This window comes from Leucopleurus acutus (assembly GCF_964270905.1).
Source record: "Leucopleurus acutus genome assembly, chromosome: 19".
NCBI lineage: Eukaryota > Metazoa > Chordata > Mammalia > Artiodactyla > Delphinidae > Leucopleurus > Leucopleurus acutus.
The window spans coordinates 24,149,823-24,172,045 of record NC_139161.1 but is presented as its reverse complement, the minus strand read 5'-3'; the positions used below and the strand labels follow the sequence as shown (position 1 = coordinate 24,172,045).

General features: G+C 57.0%; 1 protein-coding gene across 4 annotated transcripts; it reads right to left on the bottom strand.

Annotated features, from left to right (window-relative positions):
• Positions 1–47: 47 nt before the first annotated feature.
• On the bottom strand, positions 48–17,169 carry PDK2 (pyruvate dehydrogenase kinase 2). 4 transcript variants are annotated; one of them, XM_082861228.1, is made up of 11 exons: positions 16,954–17,169; positions 14,963–15,104; positions 7,676–7,747; positions 7,144–7,328; positions 6,583–6,672; positions 6,318–6,395; positions 3,905–3,981; positions 3,716–3,814; positions 3,440–3,547; positions 2,658–2,771; positions 48–1,862 (listed from the first exon to the last, which is right to left on the bottom strand). In XM_082861228.1, exons 1-11 carry the CDS (start codon positions 17,069–17,071, stop codon positions 1,722–1,724), a joined length of 1,224 nt encoding a protein of 407 aa, XP_082717354.1. In that variant the 5' UTR covers positions 17,072–17,169; the 3' UTR covers positions 48–1,721. The 4 variants fall into 4 exon arrangements, with proteins under 4 accessions (XP_082717354.1, XP_082717351.1, XP_082717352.1 ...); XM_082861225.1 differs by lacking the exon at positions 16,954–17,169 and adding an exon at positions 16,862–16,936; XM_082861226.1 differs by lacking the exon at positions 16,954–17,169 and adding an exon at positions 15,499–15,546.
• Positions 17,170–22,223: the final 5,054 nt, after the last annotated feature.

The following is a 22,223-nucleotide window of genomic DNA, read 5'->3' as shown; positions in this document are numbered from 1 at the left end:
TCCGGTTCCTGGGCCACAGGGAGGGGTGGGGCCAGCTCCCTGGGTGGGGGTGGAGTCCACCCCAGCAGCCCAGAGCAAGCCATCTGTCCTTGTAGGGAGGGAGTGTGCGGCTACGGTGCTGGCCAGCGGCTAGCCCAGCTTCTGGAGCACTGGCCGGAGTTAACAATGAGGCCAGCGGCCTCTGATTAGAGACCTCCCTCCGCCTCCTCCCATCCGTCTGGAGCGGTGGACAGGACCCGATGCATGCCTACTCCCCTCCTTCCAGCCCAGGCGCTGTGGCCTGAGGGCTACCCCTATTCCTGGGTGTCAGTCCTTTCCTCCTCTCTGCTATCTGTGCCGGGAGAGGGGCTTCAGAGAGGGGACTGAGATATGGGGGCATCAGTACCATCTGGGCCCAGAGGAGGGGCCAGTGGGAAAGGAGAAAAGTTCCCAGGTCCTTGAAGCCATCAGGAGTTATCTGGGTGCCCACCTGCATGTGAAGGGGGAGGCGGTACTCAGTTTATTTCAATAAACACTTACGACGTGCCAGTGACCTTTCTGTCTGCCCCAGCTGGGGGGTTGGGCTGGGCCCCGAATGTGGGAGGCCACAGTCCCGTCCCTGGGTGGCGCACCGTCAAGTGCTCTGAATGGACAGCTGTGGCCGCTGTTACACTCGGCACGCACTGAACCATGTCCTGAGCTGGGATCAGGTGTCCCGAGCGCGTCATGTGTTGGTCACAGGGGCTGCGGTCTGTATGCGTTTATGCGTGGGGATCTCCCTCCCCCAGGAAAGCAGCGGGGCTGCAGTCTCATTCGATCTCCTCTTTACTGTGGATGTCACTGTCACCATCACAGCCACTGGGAGGAGCACACAACTTTAACCCCCTGTGTGCTAAGGGAAAGGGCTATAAAACTAGCTATGTACACACAACATTCTAGGGAGAAAGCCACCCCAAGCACACGCGGGCACAGTGGGAACTGGGGTCTGGAGCTCGGTGGGGGACCGTGTGTGGCAGGCAGGTGGATGCATGTGAGGACATGCAGGGGAAGGGCTCGGGCGGCGGCAGAAACATCGCTGGGGCCACCTGCAGGCTTCAAGCAGCTTGGCTGGACGGCCAAGCTCTGGATCCTCCCAGGCTCCTCGGCTTTGGGGGTGAGCCCCAGGTGAGAAACCCCTCCCCCCTAACTTTGACCTTAAACTCAGAGTGGAGGAAGAGAGACTGTAGGACCAGGTCCCCAACCAAGGGTCCCCTCCCACTATGCCAGATGTGGCGGGTACCTGGCCCCTTCCTAACACTGACACCAGACCAGGGCCAGGGTACCGGCACGGGCCAAGGGAATAAGGCAAGCAGGGGTGTCCACTTGGAAGGCCAGGGCTGTGGAAGGCAGTGAGGGGGACCTAGGACCCCCAGCAGAGAAGTGGCAGCTCTGGGCTCAGAGAGAAAGAATGCCATGGAAATGTATCTCTGGGACACCCTATCAGGGTGGAGGCATCCCCCAATCCTCAGGCATTGCCCACAGAGACTGGACCCAGGGAGATCCCCTAGGAGTCTCCACAGGGACAGAGATTGGCACTTAGGGGCCACCACAGACCAGTCACCGCAGTGATTTCCACAGAGACAAGAAGCTGGTCATCAGGGAGAGCCTCCCCCAACCTGGGGTGGGGACAGGGAGGGTCACCATGGTGGCCGGATGCAGAGACAGCAGTCCATCCTCCTGGGCGCAGGTGAGTGGGGCGGCCTCTAGCTGACGCGGTATGTGGACGTGTTCTTGGGCTCCGTGCTGGGCACACACCAATCGCCGGCCTCCTGGATGGTCTGGTAGTGGCGCCAGGCTGACTTGTTGTAGACGGGCAGGCGCTCCACCGAGTCCGTGGACAGGGCCTGGACGGCATCAGGGTCAGCCTCTCCTGCTTCCCTGCGCCTTGCCCACTCCTCGGCACACCAGCCTTGCCCCGGTACACTCTGGTGGCTGCTGACTGTGGCCCACGTGTTAGCCCAGCCAAGTGCCAGACGCTGGCTGAGATGACTAACCCGGAAAGACCCACGAAAGGGTCTGTCCCTTCTGTGGCTCGCTCCTGCCCATTCAAGAAGGCTGTTCACTTAAAGGTCAGGGAGGGATAGGAAGGAGACTAGGCTCTGTGACCCTGAACAAGGTCACCAGCTCTGGGCCTCAGTCTCCCCCTGAGCTGAATCAGGAGTCCTCTGTGGTCCCCCCTTTCCTTTTTTTTTTTTTTTGCAGTACGCGGGCCTCTCACTGTTGTGGCCTCTCCCGTGGCGGAGCACAGGCTCTGGACGTGCAGGCTCAGCGCCCATGGCTCACGGGCCCAGCCGCTCCGCGGCACGTGGGATCTTCCCAGACCGGGGCACGAACCTGTGTCCCCTGCATCGGCAGGCGGACTCTCAACCACTGCGCCACCAGGGAAGCGCCCCCCCACCCCGTTTCCTTCTGAGTCTAGCAAGTCAAGGGTTCCCAGAACAGGGTCTTACTCAGGCAAACCACAGACTCCCTGAAATTGCCTGCCAACTTGGGAGTGCCTGGTGGCTGGGAACTATAGCTTCGCTCTGATTCTCAGTTTGGAATCAGGAAAAGGTTGGAGGGATGGAAAAGAAACCTAGTAACAGGCCCGACCTATCAGCAAACTCCCCCAGCCAGACTCTGCAGGCAGGGGCACTCACCTTGAGATAGATGACAGCGTCGGTCCCAAAGCCCTCCATGGAGAAGAGCTGCAGGTCCCCCTGGAAGTACTTGGCATACAGGCGGGAAATAGGGAGCCCATACCCGAAGCCAGCCTGCAAGGGGGTGAGAAGGGAGCGTGATCAGACACTGGCCCTGGGCTTCCTGGAACTGCAGGGACCCGATGTGCTGAGTGAGGAGGGCCAAGCTGGGGTCGTGCACGGGGACTCCCAGAACTGGGGTGGGGAGGGGACATGAGAAAGGGACAGCTCTGAGGCAAGGTGGGGACCGTGGGATAAAGGAAACCGGTCTGGCAGAGGGAGGAAGGCTGCGGAGCATGGGGCGGGTGGGGAGCAGTGAGCAGGGCAGGGAGAGGGGCTCGGGACCGGCAGCCAGGGGTCTGGGCAGGTCACGGGGCACCTCTCTGTCTCAATTCCCACACCCAGCTCCGCCCACTCTGCTGGGAACGGACAGCGAGGTGTTGGTAAGCTGAACAACTCCAAGAGAGAGGCAGTTACTTGTGGAGAGAGAGAGGGGGAGGGAGAGTTGAGCAACAGTGACAGACGGAAGACACCCACCGATAGGCAGGTGGGCACAGGCTGGGAGAGGCAGGAAGAGCGGGGAGGCCCAGACTCAGACTCACACACGGCCACACAAGGGCGGAGGGACCATGGGAGGCAGGGAGGCGAGAGATGGGCAAGAGTGGCAATTTGATAAGAGACCCGAAGGCCAACAGGCATCCTTCCGGAGGCCAGTGGGGGGAGCCAGAGAGAAGCCGTCTCACCAGTGGGGTTCCCCCGCTGCCAGGCTGAGGCGTGGGGGCCGTGGAGTACATGTAGCTGAAGAGGCGCTCAATCTTCCTCAAGGGAACACCCCCACCTCGGTCACTCATCTGGGGGACGTGGGACACGTCAGGGTCTGCAGACCTCAGTTTTCTCCACACCCCACCCGACCTTCTCAGATCTTCCTCACCCCCAGGGGCTTCCCTCAGCCCATCTCCTGGCAGGAGGGAAGTCTCCACACCACTGCTCTCTGGTCCCCAAAGTCAAGGGTCACATACTTTGATGGAAAGATCTTCCTCGCCCAAGGCCACCATGACCTTGAGAGGTGGGAGAGTGAGGCTGGATTCATGGCTTTCCACAGTCGCTCGCATGGCATTCTGTGGTGGAAAAGGGGTAAGACACAGTGAGAGCAACCTAGACCTCACCACTCCCACCCCCCACAAAGGACCATCCCCCAGCCTCCTCACCTTGAAGAGTTCAAAAAGCATGTGGTAGAGGTGGGAGGGGACATAGACCATGTGAATTGGCTGTTTGGAGTTGGATGCTGCCAGGGAAGTCCAAACCACAGATCAGGAAATTGTCAAAAGGTCAGTACTCAGCACTCAACCACCAACCACTGTCCCTCCATCGTCCATCCATCTGCTCATTCGTTCATCCGTCTAGCCATTCATTCAGTGTCCATTCATCCATCTCTCTCTCTGTATAATATCCATCCATTGTACAGTGTCTGTCTGTCCGTCCAGCCATCCATTATCCACCCATTCATAGTCACATCCATTCAATATCTATCCGTTCCTCTATCTACCCATTCAATGTCCACCCAACCATCCAAATGTCCCTCGATCTATGTATCTGTTCAAACATCTCTTTCCCATCTATCCATTCATTCAAAGTACAGATCCACCCTTCCATTCATCCACTGTTTATCTACCCATCTATCCATCATTCATCCACCCAAATAATATCTGTCTATCCTAAATGTAGCCCACTAGCGTTCACCTTGATACCAGAATCCCCTGTAGAGCCTTTTCACCCAGAGGAGAGGGGAGGGGGCTGCCCAGGTGATTTTGACACAAGCATCCTACTTCCCAAGAATCACTCTATCCTGGAGAGTTTTCTTGGTTTTATAGACTGAGTGTCTCTTCCTGGTGCCTGGCACAGAGCTTTGCATGGAGCAGAAGCTCAGTAAATGTGCAGTGGATCAATGAAGGAAGGAAACTCGGGCCCTGTGCTGAGCAGTGGAGACATAAAGTTGAATAAAATTCAATCCTACCCTTTCAGAAATTCAAGTCTAGACAGAGAAACGCACAACTGACTTTCACATTAGGTGTTGTACCCAGAGCTGTGTGCTCGGCCCTGGGCTTGACCCCAGGGATCCTGAAGTAAAGCGGCCTGTCTCTGCCCTTTGGTTTCTGCCAAGTAATTCAAACAGAGCAATTTAGAGGCACACCTGGGGCAGGCGGTGCCTAACTCTTCCTGGGAAGTCCGGGAAGGCTTTTCAGAGGAGGTGGACTTGATCCAGGTCTTAAGGAAAGACTAGGATGTGGGCAGTGCGCCTTCCAGGCACAGAGGCGTGAACACCTCAGGTTTCTGGCCCACAGGCCAGGGTGGCTGAGGAGCAGGTGGGTGGAGGGGAGGGTAGAGGCCCTGATCCTCCTCACCCCTCCACCTCCAAGGTATTTATCCAGTTCACCCCCTTCTTTTCCTCTCTGCTGCCTTCCCTTCCCCTTGCCTGAATCTGCAATGACCTCCTAACTGGTCTTCCTGTGTCCTCTCCTGCCTCCTCCAACCTCTAAATATCTTTCTTTTTTCTTTAGTATTTATTTGGTTGCACTGGGTCTTCGTTTTGGCAGGTGGGCTCCTTAGTTGCGGCTCACAGGCTCCTTAGTTGCGACATGCATGTGGGATCTAGTTCCCTGACCAGGGATCGAACCTGGGCCCCCTGCATTGGGAGCACGGAGTCTTAACCATTGTGCCGCCAGGGAAGTCCCCTCTAAATATCTTTAGAATGTTACTCAGATCCTGTCATCACCGGGCTTCAAACCTCCGGTGGCTTTCTGCTGTTCTCAAAATCCCAGCTCCTGTCTGTGGTCCACTGGCCCTGCATGCCTAGCCTCTCTCCCACCCATCACCCCTTTAATCTCCTAACCCCACCACACTGTTCCTTCTGGTCCTTGACTACCCCATCCAAAGTAGGACCCTTGTAGCCATCCTCTTGTATCCGTTATTCCCTTTCTTCTTTTAGTAATAGATGCCTCCCTCCCCTGAAGTTTTGACCAGCACGTGACTACCCAGCTAGAGACTAAATTCCCAGCCTCCCTTGCAGCTGGGAGTCTTAGGAAAGCGCTCTGTTCAGCTCTTAGGCCCTGCCTTCTACATCCTCTTTCCCCTTCTCCAGGCTGGAACTGAGACATGAGGGTGGGTAGCCAGCTTTAACCATTCTACCCCAGGGGCTGGGGAGAGGGAAACCTCTCTCTCAAATTAAACCAGTTTTTGGATTTTGGGAAGACAGCCAAACTCATATCCCACCTAATACACTGCTCCTATCCATCACTGTCATGTTACCCCATTGTGTTTCCTTCCTGTCACTTAACATGACCTCAAGTTATCTTGTTTGTTATTTGTTCATTGGTTAAAGGTCCCATTCCCCAACCTCCCCAGTACGGAGAATGTAAGCTCCGTGGGAACGGGGACCTTGCCTGTTGTGTTTACTGCTTAATAAATATTTACCAGATAAATTAATAATAATAATACAATAATAGCTCTGCTTCTCCCTCATCCAGGTAACAGTTCATTTCCTGAGTCCCACCTCACTTTCCTCTGCCATGTGCCCAGCCCTTAGACAGACAGACAGGCAGACACACAGCCTCACTCCCTCACCATTGATCTCCTGGATCTCCAGGTCAGGTGAGGCCATGTAATACTTGTCACACAGGAGCTTGGCCATGTCGTAGGCATCTGAGAGAAGAGAGGGGTCATCAGGGAATGGGGTGACCTCTCCCCAGCAGGCAGTCCTCTTGGCACCAACACTGAACCCATGGGGACGTGGCCCCCACCCACTGGGGAATGGGTCACCGTCTGGCCAGGTAAGACTGGGGGATCACTGGGGCTCCTCTGTGGGCCAGGCACGGTGGGGACAGCTCACCTTTCACGACCTCAGAGACGCTGCAGTTGGGGTCGATGCTGCCGATGTGTTTGGGGTGGGCTGGGTTGGTGCTGCCGTCAAAGATCAAGGCTGCGGGCGGGGAGGGCGGGCGCGGTTAGCGGGGCCCGCACAACCCCAGCGCTCCCTCCCCCGCATTCTCCAGTGCTCCACCTCTACTTCTGACACTTCTGACCCTGATGCCGCACCCCCCCACCCTCTCTCCCCTGACCCCTGACCCCTGGCCCCTCCAGCCCTGGCCCAGGCCAGTCGTGGACCTTTGTAGGCCTGAAGCATTCTTCTCGGAAGTTTCCTCCCCATACATTCTACATTATATTTAGGCTTCTCTTTCGCTATACATTTAAAAATAATTTTTACCTTCTTGTGTAATTAATGACTGGCTACGATTTCTCAACAATCATAGTTAATACTCCTGGAGTAAGAAACACCAGACAACCACCTGTGTCCTAACATAAAGAGACTTTTACGAACGCCGCGCAAAGAGGCGACGCGGTTTTGCCTTCTGTAAACATGTGAACGGCGACCGGCCCCACGCCCGCTCACTGTGCTGGTTGATCAGCATGCGGATGGAGATGCGGCTGAGGTAGAAGCGGTCCAGGAAGTACTGGATGTTCTGGTTGGAGACGGGGTCGTCGCCGTAGGCGTCCTTGTACTCCAGCACGCCCTGCGCCATGGTGGGCACCACGTCATTGTGGCGGTTCCGGATGGTGACCAGGGCGTCGGTGAACCTGCGATGGGGGTACACGTCGGCCCTCACCCTGCCCCAGCCCTGGGACATCCTCAGAAGCACCCCGCTTCTCTCCATGGTGCCTTCACCCACTCGACTCTCCCCAGCCCACTCCCCCGGAAGCCCACCCCAAATCTCCCACCACCTGCCTGATGGCCTGGGAGCTCCACAGGGGCAGGGCCTGGGTCCCCCCATCAGACTCAGGGCACACCAAGGATCAGGGGCTGTCTGCCCCCTCAGACTGGACACCCCTGAGGGTGGGGGCATTTCCTTCATCCCGCTGGCATTTCTGCCCCCGGGGCCGTGGCCCACACCTGCCCTCCCGCCCCCAGCCGAGGCCTCACTCACTGGCTCAGGGTCCGATGGTCCTCAGGGTCCTTGTCCAGGAACTCCATGATGTCCAGGAGACTCTGGACATACCTGTGTGCGGGAGGGGGCGGGGGACGCCTCAGCCCCAGGCCGGGCCCCGGCACACCTGACTCTGCTGACCCTGCTTCCGTCCTGCGCCTCCAGTGGGCGCCGCCCAGGGCTGGGCCGCGTGGGTTCATAAGCTGCGTCTAAAGTTCTCTCACTCTGCTCCCTCCGTACGTGAGTCTCCCCAACGACACCGCGAGTTATGCAAGAAAGTCTCTCATTTGTTGGTACCTAGAGCGCCTCTGCTTGACATCCTAGAATACCAGTCCTCAAAGGGGGTTTGGTGACCACCCCACCCACAGGTCTCCCAGATTAGGAGACTGAGGCCCAGACCGGAGAGGGGGCCTTGCCCGAGACCAGCAGTGAGGGCAGGCTGGGGCAAGGCACTTAGCTCCCCAGGGCCCGTCGTGGAAGCAGATCTTAGTGTTTGTCCCGCAGAGTTGCTGCTGCATCCCATGGGCACGGGGGCAGAGTGGCCAGCCCAGAGCTCTCCCAGAGCAGGGGTTCAGGGAGGCCCAGAGCTCTCCCAGAGCAGGGGCTCAGGGAGGAAGATGACAGCCTCATACTCCCGACTGCAGGCACCAGGAGCTGTGCAGGCTCCTAGGGAACTGGATTGTAAATGGTGGGTGGGAAGGACTCGGGGTGGGGTGGGCATGCCCAGCTCTGACACTGGGTAGGGCTGGAGCCCACGGAGAGCCTGAAGCGACCCGGGCTGCCCAGATGCTGCCAACCTGGAGCCACTGTCCCCCCCCGCCCCTACTGCGAGGCAGGACGCCACTGCTTCCCTGCTAACGCCTCAGCCCGCAACAGCCCATTCTCCTGGGGAAGGCGGAGAGCTGAGCCTCTCTCCGGCAGAAACACTTCCAGCCGGCAGGAAGGAGGGGCCACCGAGAGCTCTGACGGGGCGGGGTGGGGGGGGGGAGCCCGGGGCCTAACAGTGTCTCTAGAAGAGGCCCCCACCACAGTCGGAAGCATTCCCAGGTACACAGTGCTTTGACCCTGACAGGTAAGAACGGCAGTAATTAGCCCCATTTCACAGTCTCCTTAACTGAGGCCTGAGGCAGGTCCACAGCTGGGAGGTAGTACAGTGAAGACCGGCCTCCAGCGCACCTGCCACTGTACAGCGCTGGCTGCTCAAAGTGCTCGGCCCCGCGGGGCCTGCGGTTCCCTCTGCCCGGAGTGCCCCGCCCCCTCCACCCACTAGCTGCTACCCTCCCCTCTGCTGCTTAAACCAGCAGAGAAGAGGGTAAAGGGCTTGCTTTGAAGCTGGCTCTGCCGAGTTCCTGGCTGGGTTTTTTCCACTTTGAGCTGCGTGGCTCTGGGTAAGTCATGGAACCTCTCTGGGCCTGAGTTTCCTCATCAGAAAAGGAAGGGTTTTGGACCTACTGTCGCTGCTTTCTGGTGAGAATTAAATGTGATAATTAACACAGTGCCCAGCAAACAGTGAGCACTCTCTAAACGTTTGCTCTTGTTTCGAACAGTGGCTCAGACACTGTCAACAGCTGAGTGCACCCTCTGGGTCCCCAGGCAGCACACGACACACTTCTCCTGGTTGTACTGGGCAAAGACTCGGAATCACACCATGTCTGAATCTGTCATGCTCTGGACGGCCACTGATGGCAGGAATGGGGCCGTGCTCGCCCTGCTGCGCCTGCCTGCCCTCCCCACCCAGGGCCCGGCACGCCGCCTGGCAAGAGGTGGCGTAGTCACTGGTAGGGGGAGCCGACAGGGCAGAGGAGATCAGCTCCCCCTCAGTACCCCCGCAGCCCCAGCAGACAGAGCGGTCCTCCTTCGGCCTCACCGCAGGCTCCCTGGAGAATAAGAACAGACGACACTTACCCAGTGACTGTTAGAGCTCAGAGTCTACACAGGGTCTCTCATCTCCCAGCAGCCTTCATGAGCATGTGGTATTTCCCCCCTTTTGCAGACAAGGAAACCAGCTCAGAGAGGGCAGGTAATATGCCCCAGGCCACACAGTAAGCATCGCACTGGGATTCCAACCCAGGTCTGTCTGATGCCAAGTCTACACCACACGGTCAAGTGCTCAGTCTACACCGGTCCCAACAGCGATGCTGCTGGTGAAGGCGGCCCAGCATCTACTGGCGCCAGCCTTGTGCCAGGGCTCTGCTCTGTGTTCCCCTACTTTAACCCCCACAGTGACCCAGCGTGTGTGTGGGGTGCTACCGCTAGACCCATTTTACAGATGAGGAAGTTAACATGCAGAGCTGGGATCCTCTCTCACAGGCCTGTGTTATCCCTCATTCCTTGACCACACCCAGAAGAAAGCGTCAGGCTCATGGGATTCTTAGAGGGAGAGGGGATTTGGGAGGAGAACCTGCGAGTATGCAATGGTGGGGACAGGCAGAGAGAGGAGAGGGAGGAGACCAGCTGAGGGGTGGGGGCCCTGGAACCCCTTCCCAAGACCCTGGGGGCAAGCAGAGAGAGCTAGGGGCCCCTGACCAGCTTGGCCAGGAGCGGGGGCGAGGGTAGGATGAGAGCTCTCGCTGCGGGCCCCGCCCCTCTGTGGCTGCCTAATGAACCATAGGGCGCTGTCGCGTGGCCAGTGAAGTAGAACAAAGGGCACCAGGATGGACTGGCAACGAGCAGCGCCTGCGGGCAGGGCTCTGGGGAGAGCTGTAGCCTCAGGCCTCAGTCTCCTGAGTGTGAAGCAGGGTTTAGAATCCCTGCCTGCCTCCCTCGCAGGGCCGTTCCTTCAGGGGAGTGGTCCTGAGTGTACTCTTGGAAGGAAGAGGAGAGGATGACAAAGATTCTCCCAGGGGAACCTTGACTCTGGCCTGAAGCCCCCCAAGGGCCTGGCAGACCAGACCTCACCCCTGGGCCAGATCTTGGTCCTAAACAGGGAAAGACGCTGGGGAAGGAGTGACGCTGGCTCCTGGGCTGCCCACCCCCGAGGGCCAGAGAAAGAGCTGGGCTCAGACACTGGTCTGGACCAGTGGTGCGATGACAGATGCGCAACCTGCCCTGGGCCTGGCAGAGCAGGCAGTGGGGCCAATGTGACGCCCCAGGGAAGGCCTGGCCTGCCGACCCCAACAGTAAACAAGGCCGCCCAGGACTTCCTGGGTGAGATCTAGAGCTTCCTTCCCCTCCCCTCCACCGAGGTAATGTGGAAGCCCCAAACCCTGCCTCTGGGGCTTTCCAGCCATTCCAGAGCCCTGGATTTAGGAGCTGGGAGGAGTGGAAAACGTGGAGAGGAGGGAGCAAGACAGCGTGTGTGTGTGTGAGTGTGTGGGTGCGCGTGTGTGTGCGCGCGTCTGTGTGAGCGTGGGTGTGTGTGAGCATGTGGGTGTGCGTGGGTGCGCGTGTGTGTGAGCGTGTGCGCGCGCGCGCGTCTGTGTGAGCGTGGGTGAGTGAGCATGTGTGTGTGAGCGTGTGTGTGTGCGCGCGTGTGTGAGCGTGGGTGTCGGAATGAGTGCCCGGCAACTGGGGAGGAGGCGTGTGCAGCCTTGCGTGAGGGCAGAGGAGTGGTAAGCATGTGTGAGTCTGGGCGCCTGCGGGTGTGTGTGCACCACGTACTAGTGTCCACAGCCGCTGGGGACCAGGGGTGTGAACAAGGCAAAGGCCCTGCGAGGAGGGGAGAGGGGGCAGACGTGTCCTCCATCTATCTGGAAGCTGCTTGTGGAGGGCTGATGGGCACGGCCCTGAGCCAGGCCGACCTGGGTCCCATTGCTGGCGGTGCCACTCAGGTTCCCGTGTGTGAAGTGGGCTTCGTAGCAGCAGGCGCGGATTAGAGGAGACGATGCTGGTGCCCGGTCTCCATTCTGATTACGTAAGTGGCGGCTGAGGGATTCAATGGCAGGGTTTGGCCCTGGGCGCCCGGAACCTGTGAGGTGGTTATTCTTTTCAAGGGCAAGGACTGGGTTTGGGGTCTACATACCTTGCTGACGCAAGGGAAGTTCATAGAAGGTGCTGGTGATACCCCCTGCCACCCCCTTCCCTGCAGCCCTGCCAAGGCTCTACTGTGACAGGAGGGACTCGCTGTCGTTCGATTCTACTCTGCAGTCATCACTCAACCCTCCATTTTCTCGAAGTACATCCCCACCGACTCCACGCCCTTCCTCAGGCTGTCTTTGTCTCCTGAGAGGAGGCAAGGTTACCCCTCTGTGCCCCCACAACACTAGCCATCAAACCCTCTCTGTAAAGAAAATCTACCTTCCCACTGACTTGCTCTGTGAGCTTAGAAATCTCTGACTCCTGGTCACTGTCCCAGAATGCGGTTCTCTCCTTTCCCTTCAAGAACGCAGCCTCCAGATCACACAGCCTGGGCTGGGATCCTGGCTCTACCAGTTATTACCTGAATGAGCTCAGACAAGGTTCTTACTCTCTCTGAACCTCAGTTTCCTTGTCTACGAAATGGGGATAAGAACAAGGCCTACTTCATCAGGCTGTTGTGAAGTTAAATGAGTTAATACGTGGACACGCTTAGAACGGCTCCAGGCATGTCTGCTTCTGTCATCGTCATCATTATTATTACTACGCTGTGAAGAGAACCTCTGCCACAGCACATCGTCTTTGTCCCGGAGGTGCTGTTGCCAGAAGCTCGCAGACATCACTCACGCTTAGAGAGTTCCGTGTACTTTCACATCCAGCAGTGGCATCTGACCCTCAGCAACAGAACGGATCCCCATTTTACAGATGAGGAAGCCGAGGCTCAGAGGGGCCACATGGTTGACCAAACATTAAGTGTCTAGCAAGCAGCAAAGCCCAGCCTCAGTCAGGCATGCCAGCGCCACACCCAGGGCTTTCCTCTACCTTCCAGTCACTTCCAAAACAGGTTCCCACAACGCCAAGTCTGTCCGGTTGAAATAATACATCAGGTTTGTTTAGAGCCAGGAATTCTCCACTTGCCCACAGTGATTCCTGCCTGGAACCTTTCCCCAGCTGAATAGAAACTCCATTAGCTGTTGCCACAGATTAACTATTACCTCTGCTCCTCCAGAGAGCAGGTGCTCAGGGCTTGTCCATTTCCAAAGGGGAGGTTTTGCTCCTCACTCATCAGACTCTGAGGCTAGCGGGCCTCTTGCCAGGCTCTCTGACAGGTCGTCCCCCTCCTCTCCTGCAAACTCTACCCACCTCCACCGCCTCCATCATTCAAGCTGGCAAGGGGGTTCCCCCGGATAGGGAGGTCTGCCCTCTCTCACAGGCAGCCGCCTCAGAGAGTCCTTCCTTCCCTCAGACCACAGTCTCTCTTGCTGCAGCTGATGCCCATTCTCCGGAAACAGTCTCAGCAGGCCGTCTCTTCAGTGTGTCAGCACACTCTAGCAATACCTTGGCCTGCTCCCCTCTAAGCGAGTCATGCACTGGGAAGTCTTCCCTTTTGTCTAACTTCACTCCCTCCTGCTGCTGCTGGACATTACTTCCCAGCTCTGAGGGAAGAATAACGTCAGGTCAAGCCCCCCGACACGTGTAACCGAGTTTCAGGAAGGGACTCTGGGGGCCTCGGGGGCGTCGCGGGCAGTTCAGCAGTTCCCTGCCCTCCCTCCCCACATCCCCTGACTCTTCTAGGAACACGGTGTCCAGGGAGGGGCCTGAGAAGCCTTGACCTGGAGTCAGGGACCAGCTGGAGAGGCAGCCAGGTGACTCAGCCGGAGGAGGGCTGGGGAGAACAGATGGTACCTTCCGTCCCTCCCCACGCCTTCCACACTGCCCGATGGCAGGAAATGCCAGTTGGCTCAGAGGTCTTGGACCTCTAAGGGACAGGGCCCAGCGAGGGGTGACCTTGTTGGGCCACATGCAAATCAGGCTCTGCCCTCTGTCCCCCCGTCCACCTTCACCGCTTGCAGTAACAGCACTGTATCCACAAAGTGAGTGCTCAGATGCCCCAGCCGGGCCCTCTCCGGCCTCTGCACCTTTGCACAAGCAGTTGCTTTGGCCTGGAATGCCCTTCCCTCCCTTCTAGGTCAGGGTTCAGTTAGGCACCCTGTAAGGCCCAGTGGCACGTCACCTCCTCTCTGCGTCCATTTCAACTGCCCCACAACTTTCTGATTCAACTGAAATTCACTGTGCACACATCACGTACCTGGTCCTTCCTTACCTTCTCCTCATTTAATTAGAGTAAGTCACGCATATGCATATTCATGCATAGAAAGAAGCTGGAAGGGCACCAATAAAGGGCACTTACAAAACCTTAACAGTGTGTGGTTAAGGGGTGGAGGGTAGTGGTTGGCATTCCCTTTTATCTACTTTTCTGTGTTCTCCAGGTGTCCACGTGAACATGTCATACTTCCGCAACGAGGGGAAAAAACCCAATCCATGTTATTTTAAAATAATACTTCGCTTTTAATTTAAATAAAGCTAACTTTTCAGCGGCTTCCTGCTCCTGCCACTGTGTAGCTCTTAGTTTGCCCTCTTCTACTCCCCCCCATGCGATCACAGGCTCCCTGAGGGCCGCTGCTGCCTGTTTAACCTAGCACGGCACTGGGCTCGAAGTAGGTGCGGATGCCGCGAATCCGAAAGGAAACCACAGTCACACCACACCTGCCACCGCCAGGAGCAAGGGCAGAAGATCTCTGCACACACGCCACTGAAGATCAGCCACGTGACGCATTTACATACCCAGTTACACAGCAAATTCTTGCTCCTTCTCCATGTGACTGGCCTCTGGCTAATGGCATTCAGTTACTTATCCCTGGACAGAGTTTCTGAGTAAACTTTACTGAGGATTTCTCTCTGCTACTGCTGCTCTGTGCAATAAACCTCTGGTCTTTGCCCATCCAAAGCTCTCTGGAGTTGGTACTGTGCCATCCTTGCATCTATTCGAGTGTTTTCCAACATCCAAAACACGCTGACGTGTTTGGATTACATAATTTGAAGGTTAGCTTCTTCCGGTGTCTGCTTCCCACAAAGTTGCCTCAGGTAAATACTACCCAACAGGTGCCAGGTTTTCAGGACCAGGGCTGGTGGCAAATGCCGACATTAGCCTGATTTGGGTTTGGGGCTGTGAAAATGATGATTTCCTAGGCGGATCCTGTGTTTCCAGAGAACGGAGGGTGGTGAGTACAGGGCTGTGTCCCCTAGACAGGGAGGCCACGAGCTTGATCTGAGTCCCTGCTCTGGCCTAACGTTCCCACTTGACCGCAGGAACCCCCCTGCCTCTCGGAGTCCCTGTGCCCCTCCTCCTTCCCCGCCTCCCTCAAGGTTCCTGGGAGCAGGGGGCATCTGACAATGGGGTGGGAGGTGCGGGGACCTATTCAGGGGTCTCACCAGCTCTGTACCAGCTGCACCGAGGGTGTGCTCAGCACCCGGTCGGGAAGCAGGTTGATTTCTTTCATGATGTTGGCCAGGCGCACGGGCAACTCCTGCCTGAGGAAGGTGAATGAGGTTTTCTCACAGGCATTGCTGGACCCTGGTGGGAGAGGGAAGGGTGAGCTCACAGAGTTACAGAGCACTGGAGCCAGAGGACATCTTGGGGGTGGGGGCGGGGTCAGGTCACTAAATCCTTTATTTCCTTGAGGGTTCAGAAGAGAAGAGATGGAGGCATGGGACAAGGAGTCTTTCCTGACCCCCCCCTGCACTGACCACCACACCACCCAGCCTAACCCTTAGAGAGGTTGCATCCTCTCCCCACCCCCAGCTGAACCCTGCTTGCCTTCAACCACAGGGAAAAGGGCCACCCTGGTCCCACAGGGAGCTGCCTCCAGCCCAAGTTATCTCACTTCTCTTTCTTTCCCTCCTAGTAGATACTCACTTCGGGGGCGTTGATCCAGGTGGGCAGAAAGGCCTGGGAAATCCATCCCTACCTTGGGATGAGCTCCCCCTGGCTGAGGGGAGCTATGCTCGGACCACCGCAGCTGCAGGGTCCCAGTGTCATCTCTGGCCCAGCTGGTCTTTATGCCCATTGTAGAGCTGCCCTATGTTAATGCCCGCCCACCTGTGAGGTAGACAGGGCCTGAGAACTGGGGCCCAAATACTTTGATCCTTGGTCTGGCTTGAAAATGAAGAGGGAGTAGAGGACTGAATGAGGCCATGGCCTAGAGTCAGGAAACCTGGGTTCTAAGTCCAGGTTCTGCTTTTAACTGTCATCCAGTGCATGTCACCATCCTTCTGAAGGTCTGTTTCCCTCACTGAACTCCAAGTGGGGGACCAAACTCTACTGTGAGCCCCTCCCTGCTGTGACAGTTCTGTTAACTGGGGTCCAGTCTGGACTGGACAGATGCTGGGGGCTGGGAGTGGGCTCAGGAGGCTTTCCTACATGGGCGGAGCTCAAACAGGGAGGGGGGTAGGCGGACAAGTCTCGGGGAACAGATGCCCTGTATCATGGCTGCCACCTCCCCGCCCCGTCCCACCAGTGACACAGCTGTAACCTAAGCCAGGCTCTGTCTCCTCAACTCTTGAGAGACCCGGGCAACCCCCCCTGATCTCCAGCTGGCACCATGTGTGAACAGACAGGGTCCACACAATGCCTGTTTCAGTCCCGACGTTGGCACAGCCTTGCCACCCCCAGAACACTGATGGTAGGTGACCCTGGCCCAGGATCCCAGGGGGGCAGCCAAGGATGGGTAGGTACAAGCTACCTGGCTCCATCTCATGGTGCCCCGGACCCCTGCCCAGCTGGGGTAAGGCGGTCAGGCCACAGCAGATGTGATCTGCAAGTGTCCTTGCCCTCTAGGACAGCTGGGAGCCAGCTCCTTCAGTGCGCGGAGGTGGACCGGCCAGGGCCTCACTCCTGTTGACTCATCTGAGAGAGCCCCCTCCCCCAAACGACCCCTCCGCGCCCACCCCCGCGCAGGTCTCCTTCCAGATGGCTGCACCTCCCAGTGCTGCCTTGTTGCCCCCACCAGCATCCCCCTCATCTCCTCTCTGACCTTCACTTTTAGAGTCGCCAGGACAACCCCCAGTAACCCTTTAGTGCCTGGTTACACCCTCCTGCTCCAACGTCACCGCCTCACTGCCCCTTCCTCTCCAAGACCCCTCACAAAGCCCGGGAAGACATCTTGGACCCTTCCTTCTCAGTGCCCCCCCCCTTCCTGCTAACAGTTCAGTCTCTTCAGTAACGGTGCCCTTAACCCTTTCAAGCCCGGCGGCCGGCCCCTTCCTCCCCGTTAACCCTTTCCTGTCTGGACCCCTGCAAGCAAACCTTCCCTGTCACTCGGCCTCCCTTACCCTCCTCGTTAATCCTTCATGGCCAGGACTCCTTCACTCCACCTCCACCCCCCGCGGGCCCTCGCTGCCAGCCGCCTCCCGCCCACTTGTACCGAAGTCCAGAAACTGCTTCATGGAGAGCGGGGACGGGGAGAACTTGCTGAAGTGCTCGATGTACTTGGGCGCCCCTGCCAGGGACGCATTCTTCAGCAGCGCGCGGACCCAGCGCATGGCGGCGGCGGCGGCGGCGGCCGCGCCTCGGGCTCGGGCTCCGGTCCCCGCCCGGGTAGCGCTGGCGCTCCTTTCGGCCCAGGAGCGCCGCAGCAGCCGCCTACACCCCACCCTGGCCCTGACGGGGCTCCGAATCCCGGCCAATCGGCTCGTCGCGGCGCCCCGACGTTACCAATGGCGGCTCACAAACAACTCCGGGAGAGCCAGTAGCCTCTCGCCCCGGCACGTGGCTGCCCCTGGGCCCACCCCCTTAACACGTTGTTTACCCGGAGCGGCCTGGTGTTTTCGAGAGGCCTCGCCGAGAGCCCGCCTCCCGGGCGTCACCACGCGCTTTCCTCCTCTGCGCCTAGCCCGGGTTAACCCCTCCCTCCCCAGAGGCCCGTTATTCCCTTTCCTCTTGCACTCCTTCCTTTCCCCGCTCCCTCCCTGAATCTCCTTCACTTGCCTTCCCTGAGATTGTCCGGGTAGCTTTCAACGCATTCCTTTCCTCCCAAAGGGGTCTGATTCACCTGTCCTGAATTCCACGCACCTGCTTTCCCTCAGGGGGTCTGGTGGGTTTCCAGTCCTGATGAGTGACTCAGACTGTGAATGTTTGCTAACTTCGGGTTCGGGGTGCAAACCCACGCTAATCCCTCATATAGATATGCAACCCACCCACTTCCACAAATATCTAAGCGCTCAGGAAAAGGCGGCATTTTGCTTTTCCAGTTAAAAAACACCCAACCCCCTAACTAACGCCTAGCGGCGGCTACAATAAACTTTTCAAAACACTTTTATTTTATTACTCCCTACTCATTTGACCTGAGAAAGCAACCTTTTCTGCCCTGGGCTTCTTTAGAGAAAGGTCCTTTGAGGTGATTTGTGCTGGAGGCCGAGAGCACAGCCTTGCCCAGCAGCCCGGCTCTCTCGTGGGAACGCAGCGCGCCCTCTTGTGGTCGAACGCCGTAAGTCCTGTTCCCTCCACCCCTCCCGCTTTCCCCTTTGAGGTGTTTTTCACCCTTCAGTCCTTGTCTGGCACTCACCAAGTGCCTAACAGGTGCTAGGCATATATGCTGGGAACGGGAAACATAGACAGGATTGGGACATGGTCTTTTCCCTTGATTATTTCAGTTCTCAGTTTGAGAGAGAGCTGCATAAGTAAATAATAGTTATAACAGAATGCAATTACAGCCAATGCAGAGCTACGTGCAAGGCGTCACAATGGAAGGGATCTCTTAGCTGAATGAATAATAACCTATGTGCCAGGCACTGTTTGCACGCATCATCTCATTTAATTCTCCAGACGGCTCTACTGTGCTACTCTTATCCCATTTTATAGATGAGGAAAGAGGTTCAGGGATCATTTTCAACTGCAAATCTGAAGGTGTTACTTCTCTTGCTCACAGCCTTTTGATGGCTCTCCATTTCTTACTGGAGCCTTTCTAGCTCTCACATGATCTGATTTGGCCTAACTCTCCAGCCTCATCTCTCCACATTCCCTGCTCAACTCCTAGCCATACTTATCTACTGCCTTGAACCAGCCTCCAATCTCGCCGCTGTTGCTAATGCTGTCTCTTACCCATGGACCATTCTTTCTTCTCACTTTCACCTACCCATTCTCCAGGCCCCTGACCCCCCAGGCTGGGTTACGGGCTCCCTCCAAAAGTTCCTTAGGCCTCCCGATCTAGCACTACTTTAGCTCTTATCACACCAAGTGGTAATCATCTGCTGACTCATCCGTCTCCCCAACTAGACTTTAAGCTCCACGAGGGCAGGGCTGTCTTGGTCTTATTCACCACTGTCTCCAGCACCAGGCCCAGCACCCAGCACATTGAACGGAAAAGAAGGAGAAAAAAGAAGTTGGGGTCACTGGGAAGACAGGCCACAGAGGTATCAGGGAGGACCACTGAACATCCCTCAGGCTAGCCATTAGGTCATTGACAACGTTGGTGAGTGCAGTCTTCAAGTTGCCCAGAAGAGTGTATGAAATACTATATGTAAAAAGCCAAGCCCTACGCCTGGCACACAGTAAATAATTAATAAATAGCAGCTATTACTATTATTATCAAAATTAAAGTAACAAGGAAAAGGCCATGACCTCTGAGGCTACATGTAAGCGACAGAAGGAGATTTCCCATGATCGTCCCCTTAGAGCTGGACTTCCGTAATGAGGCTCTGAGCTTGGATTAAATTCCTCCTGCAGAGATGGCTGAAGGGTGGTGATGGGCGTGGTGTGGTGTGGTGTATCAGTCCAGCTAGGTTAGGTGATGGGAGGTAACAAACCCCCCAAATTCCCAAATTTCCCACTAAATGTACAACGTGGGTTGGTGGGGGTCTGTCAAGGACTGACAAAGCTTTATCTCAACACAGGCTCCCACAGCAGCAGAGTTAGGAGAAGCAGAACTGGGAGAGGCTCCCCCAGTAGTTAACTGTCTCAGCCCAGAATTGATCCCCTTCCCTCTGGTTGACAACTCATCGGCCGGAATGGCCTCACGGGGCCTCATCCAACCAGGAGGGCCCAGGAAACGCAATCCAGCCCTGTGACCAGAGAAGAGAATTACCTTATGGATTCTTTTAGTGATATAAAAGCCAACACCCTCTTCTGAAACTGTTCGGAGGTGCTGCAGCTCCAAGGAGCTCAAGAAGCTTGGCATTAGAAAGGGTCCTTTTCTATAAAGTGGACATTGCTGCATCTCTGCCAGTATGTTTCTTTCATGGAAGGGTAGCTGCACCAGTCCTGAAAAATGACTACTTATTCTCACAACTGTGTGTGTGAGACAGACGGTGTGTTCGTATCCAAACAGGTGCTCACAGGAGGTGGGGGGCTGGGCCCGTGAAGCTGGCCAGAGGGATGTGGAGATCCCACTTCTTTCTTCAGCAGGAAGTGGTTGCAGAGGACTGGACCGAACTGCACGGAACTCTGCTCAACCTGAGCTGGGCTTTGACAGCCCACACGTGTATTATTCCTGGCCCAGTGAATAACCCAGATTCTGGAAAACAAACTGAGGTCTCCGGTTACTGGTTCTGAGAGCTCTGGGTAGGGGCTGGGGTTTTCCTGGAGGAATTGGACATTTCACTGTCAATCAGTGACAAATCCCAGCACAGAAAGTGAGGGGGTGGGCTCTGGTAGAGACTGGGGAGGGCAGACAGCTGGCACAGGAAGGCAGACACGTCAGGAGGAGCCCGAGACAGCGGCTGGGTCTGAGGGCTCTGAGTAGCTGAATTGAAGTTCTGCCTCTAGGCTTCTCTGGGTGGTAATTTCGGCCTTCTTTCTTGCCAAAGGTCACCGCCTTAGGGACAATTAACAGAAGGACCTGTGCCACGATTTAGGACAACCTTAGCGCAGAGGAGGCAGCGGAGAGCTTGACCCGCTGTGGACTGTGGCTGTGGCCTCAGGACAGCAGCACGTCTAGAGCAGCTGCCGCAGACTAGGACTCCAGGTTCTCCCGCCCAGAGGCTAGGACGTGGATACTATGACCTTTCAGTTTTTCCGGGCTTGGGTCACTGGTCCACCTTTTGCTCGACTCATCATGGGGCCTAGGGCTGGTTGTGGGGGAACTGAGGCAGTAAAGCAGGTTCTTGTCTGAATTTAGCCACCCGACGAGGGCTCTCGGCTCTCCACCTGTGCACCCAGCCTCGCTCCACCATTCCCCGGGCCTACCTGCTTCTACAGCGCAGTGGCTTCCTGCTTCTTCCAGACCCCGCCCTCTACCACCTCTGCCCCAGGCCTGGCGCACTCACCACCAAGAAGCCATTTTGGGTTCCATCCAGTCTACTCGGGTCTTTTTCATTCATCTCATGTTCTGGATCTCAGTTACGTGACCATGACCATCCCTTAGACTGGGACACCCCTGAGAACAGGAGCAGGTGTCTCCGCCATAGAGCTTCACCCTCCCAACCTCTATGAGCCCTGCACCTGGCTTTGTCCACCTGGGGGTCAGCTAGGTAGCATGATCCGTCGGACCGAATGGCGTTGGTGAGGCGCGTGGGTGGATGGAAGCAGAAGCAGTGTGTACAAACTGGGAGCTCTTTACTGGCTGCCGTGAGAAGCCTATATACAAAGAAGGCACGAGGAGGGGGAGGGAGCTCCCCTGCTACAGTACCATGGAAGTGGGCAGGGGTTGGGGAGGGGGCCTGCCAATAGGCAGGGGTCAGGAGAGGTTTTCTGGAACCAGCCTCAACTTCTGGAATGGGCCACAGGGGAGAAGGCAGAGCTAACCTGGCTCTGAAAGCCAAGGACAGCCAAGACCTTCACTTCTAGGTCTCCAGCCCACGGTCGGGGGGGGGGGGCAGAGGGGGGTCTGGCTGATGTGGCATCGTGGGGCTCCCTCCCTGTTCTACATTCAAGTGTCGCCCCCTCTGTGATCTTGTGGGGGTCCCTCCAGGCCAGGATGGTAATGTGGCTGAAAGGTGGTATCTGCTCTGTATCCTTCCAACATCTCCCTGGCCCAGGACCAGTCCCCTCTTCTGTTGAGGATTCCATTGTGCTCCCAGGGCAGTCCCAGCACAGTGTGTCCTGGCTGCCTAGCACTGTGTCCATCTTTGTTTCTTAGGGCTGAATTTCCTGCCAGTGCATGGAATGGCCATGGCTGAGGACAGAGGTTTCGCAACGATTCATGAAAGAAAGCCATCCTGGGGACCTTCCTTCTAGTTCCTTCTGCTCTTGGGTCTGAGCATGCCAGGTCCTGTGAACACCCCCTTGGACAGCCTTAGGCAGGCTCCGACTCTCTGGCATGGGTATTGGGAGCTGCACCGGGGGCCTGTCAGTAGTTTTCATCTTGAGGACAGAGTCAGTCCAGTGACTGTGGCTCACGATGGGTCCAGTGTGACAGAGGAGGTGTCACCACATTGGGGGCCTCTTCCTCCTGGCTCTGGTGGAGGCCCTTTGGCGTGGTTACGGCACAGGTAGAGGCTGGGACACACATGTCCATGCACCATCTGGGCGCACAAGCACAGTCCACAAGCAGTAGGACCCATATGTGCTCATATGTGTCCAGGGCTGCAGTGCTCAGCAATGCAGGTTCCACGGCCCCAGCCCTCCTTCGGGGAGAAGGCCATGGCTGGAGGGCACGTGCATACACTTGAACAGGTGTGTGTGCCCGAGCCTGCTGGTGCCAGCCAAAGGCAGTAGCCCCTGTGGACCGTCAGGGCATAACTTATGATAAATAGAAGA

Excerpts from the sequence above, each read along its gene's own strand:
- PDK2 (XM_082861228.1), bottom strand. The coding sequence starts at position 17,071 with ATGCGCTGGGTCCGCGCGCTGCTGAAGAATGCGTCCCTGGCAGGGGCG. Across the intron at positions 3,982-6,317 it reads GGAGATCCAGGAGATCAATG|CATCCAACTCCAAACAGCCA; the intron begins GTGAGGGAGTGA and ends CTTCCCTGGCAG. Across the intron at positions 3,548-3,715 it reads AGGAAGATCTTTCCATCAAA|ATGAGTGACCGAGGTGGGGG; the intron begins GTATGTGACCCT and ends CACGTCCCCCAG.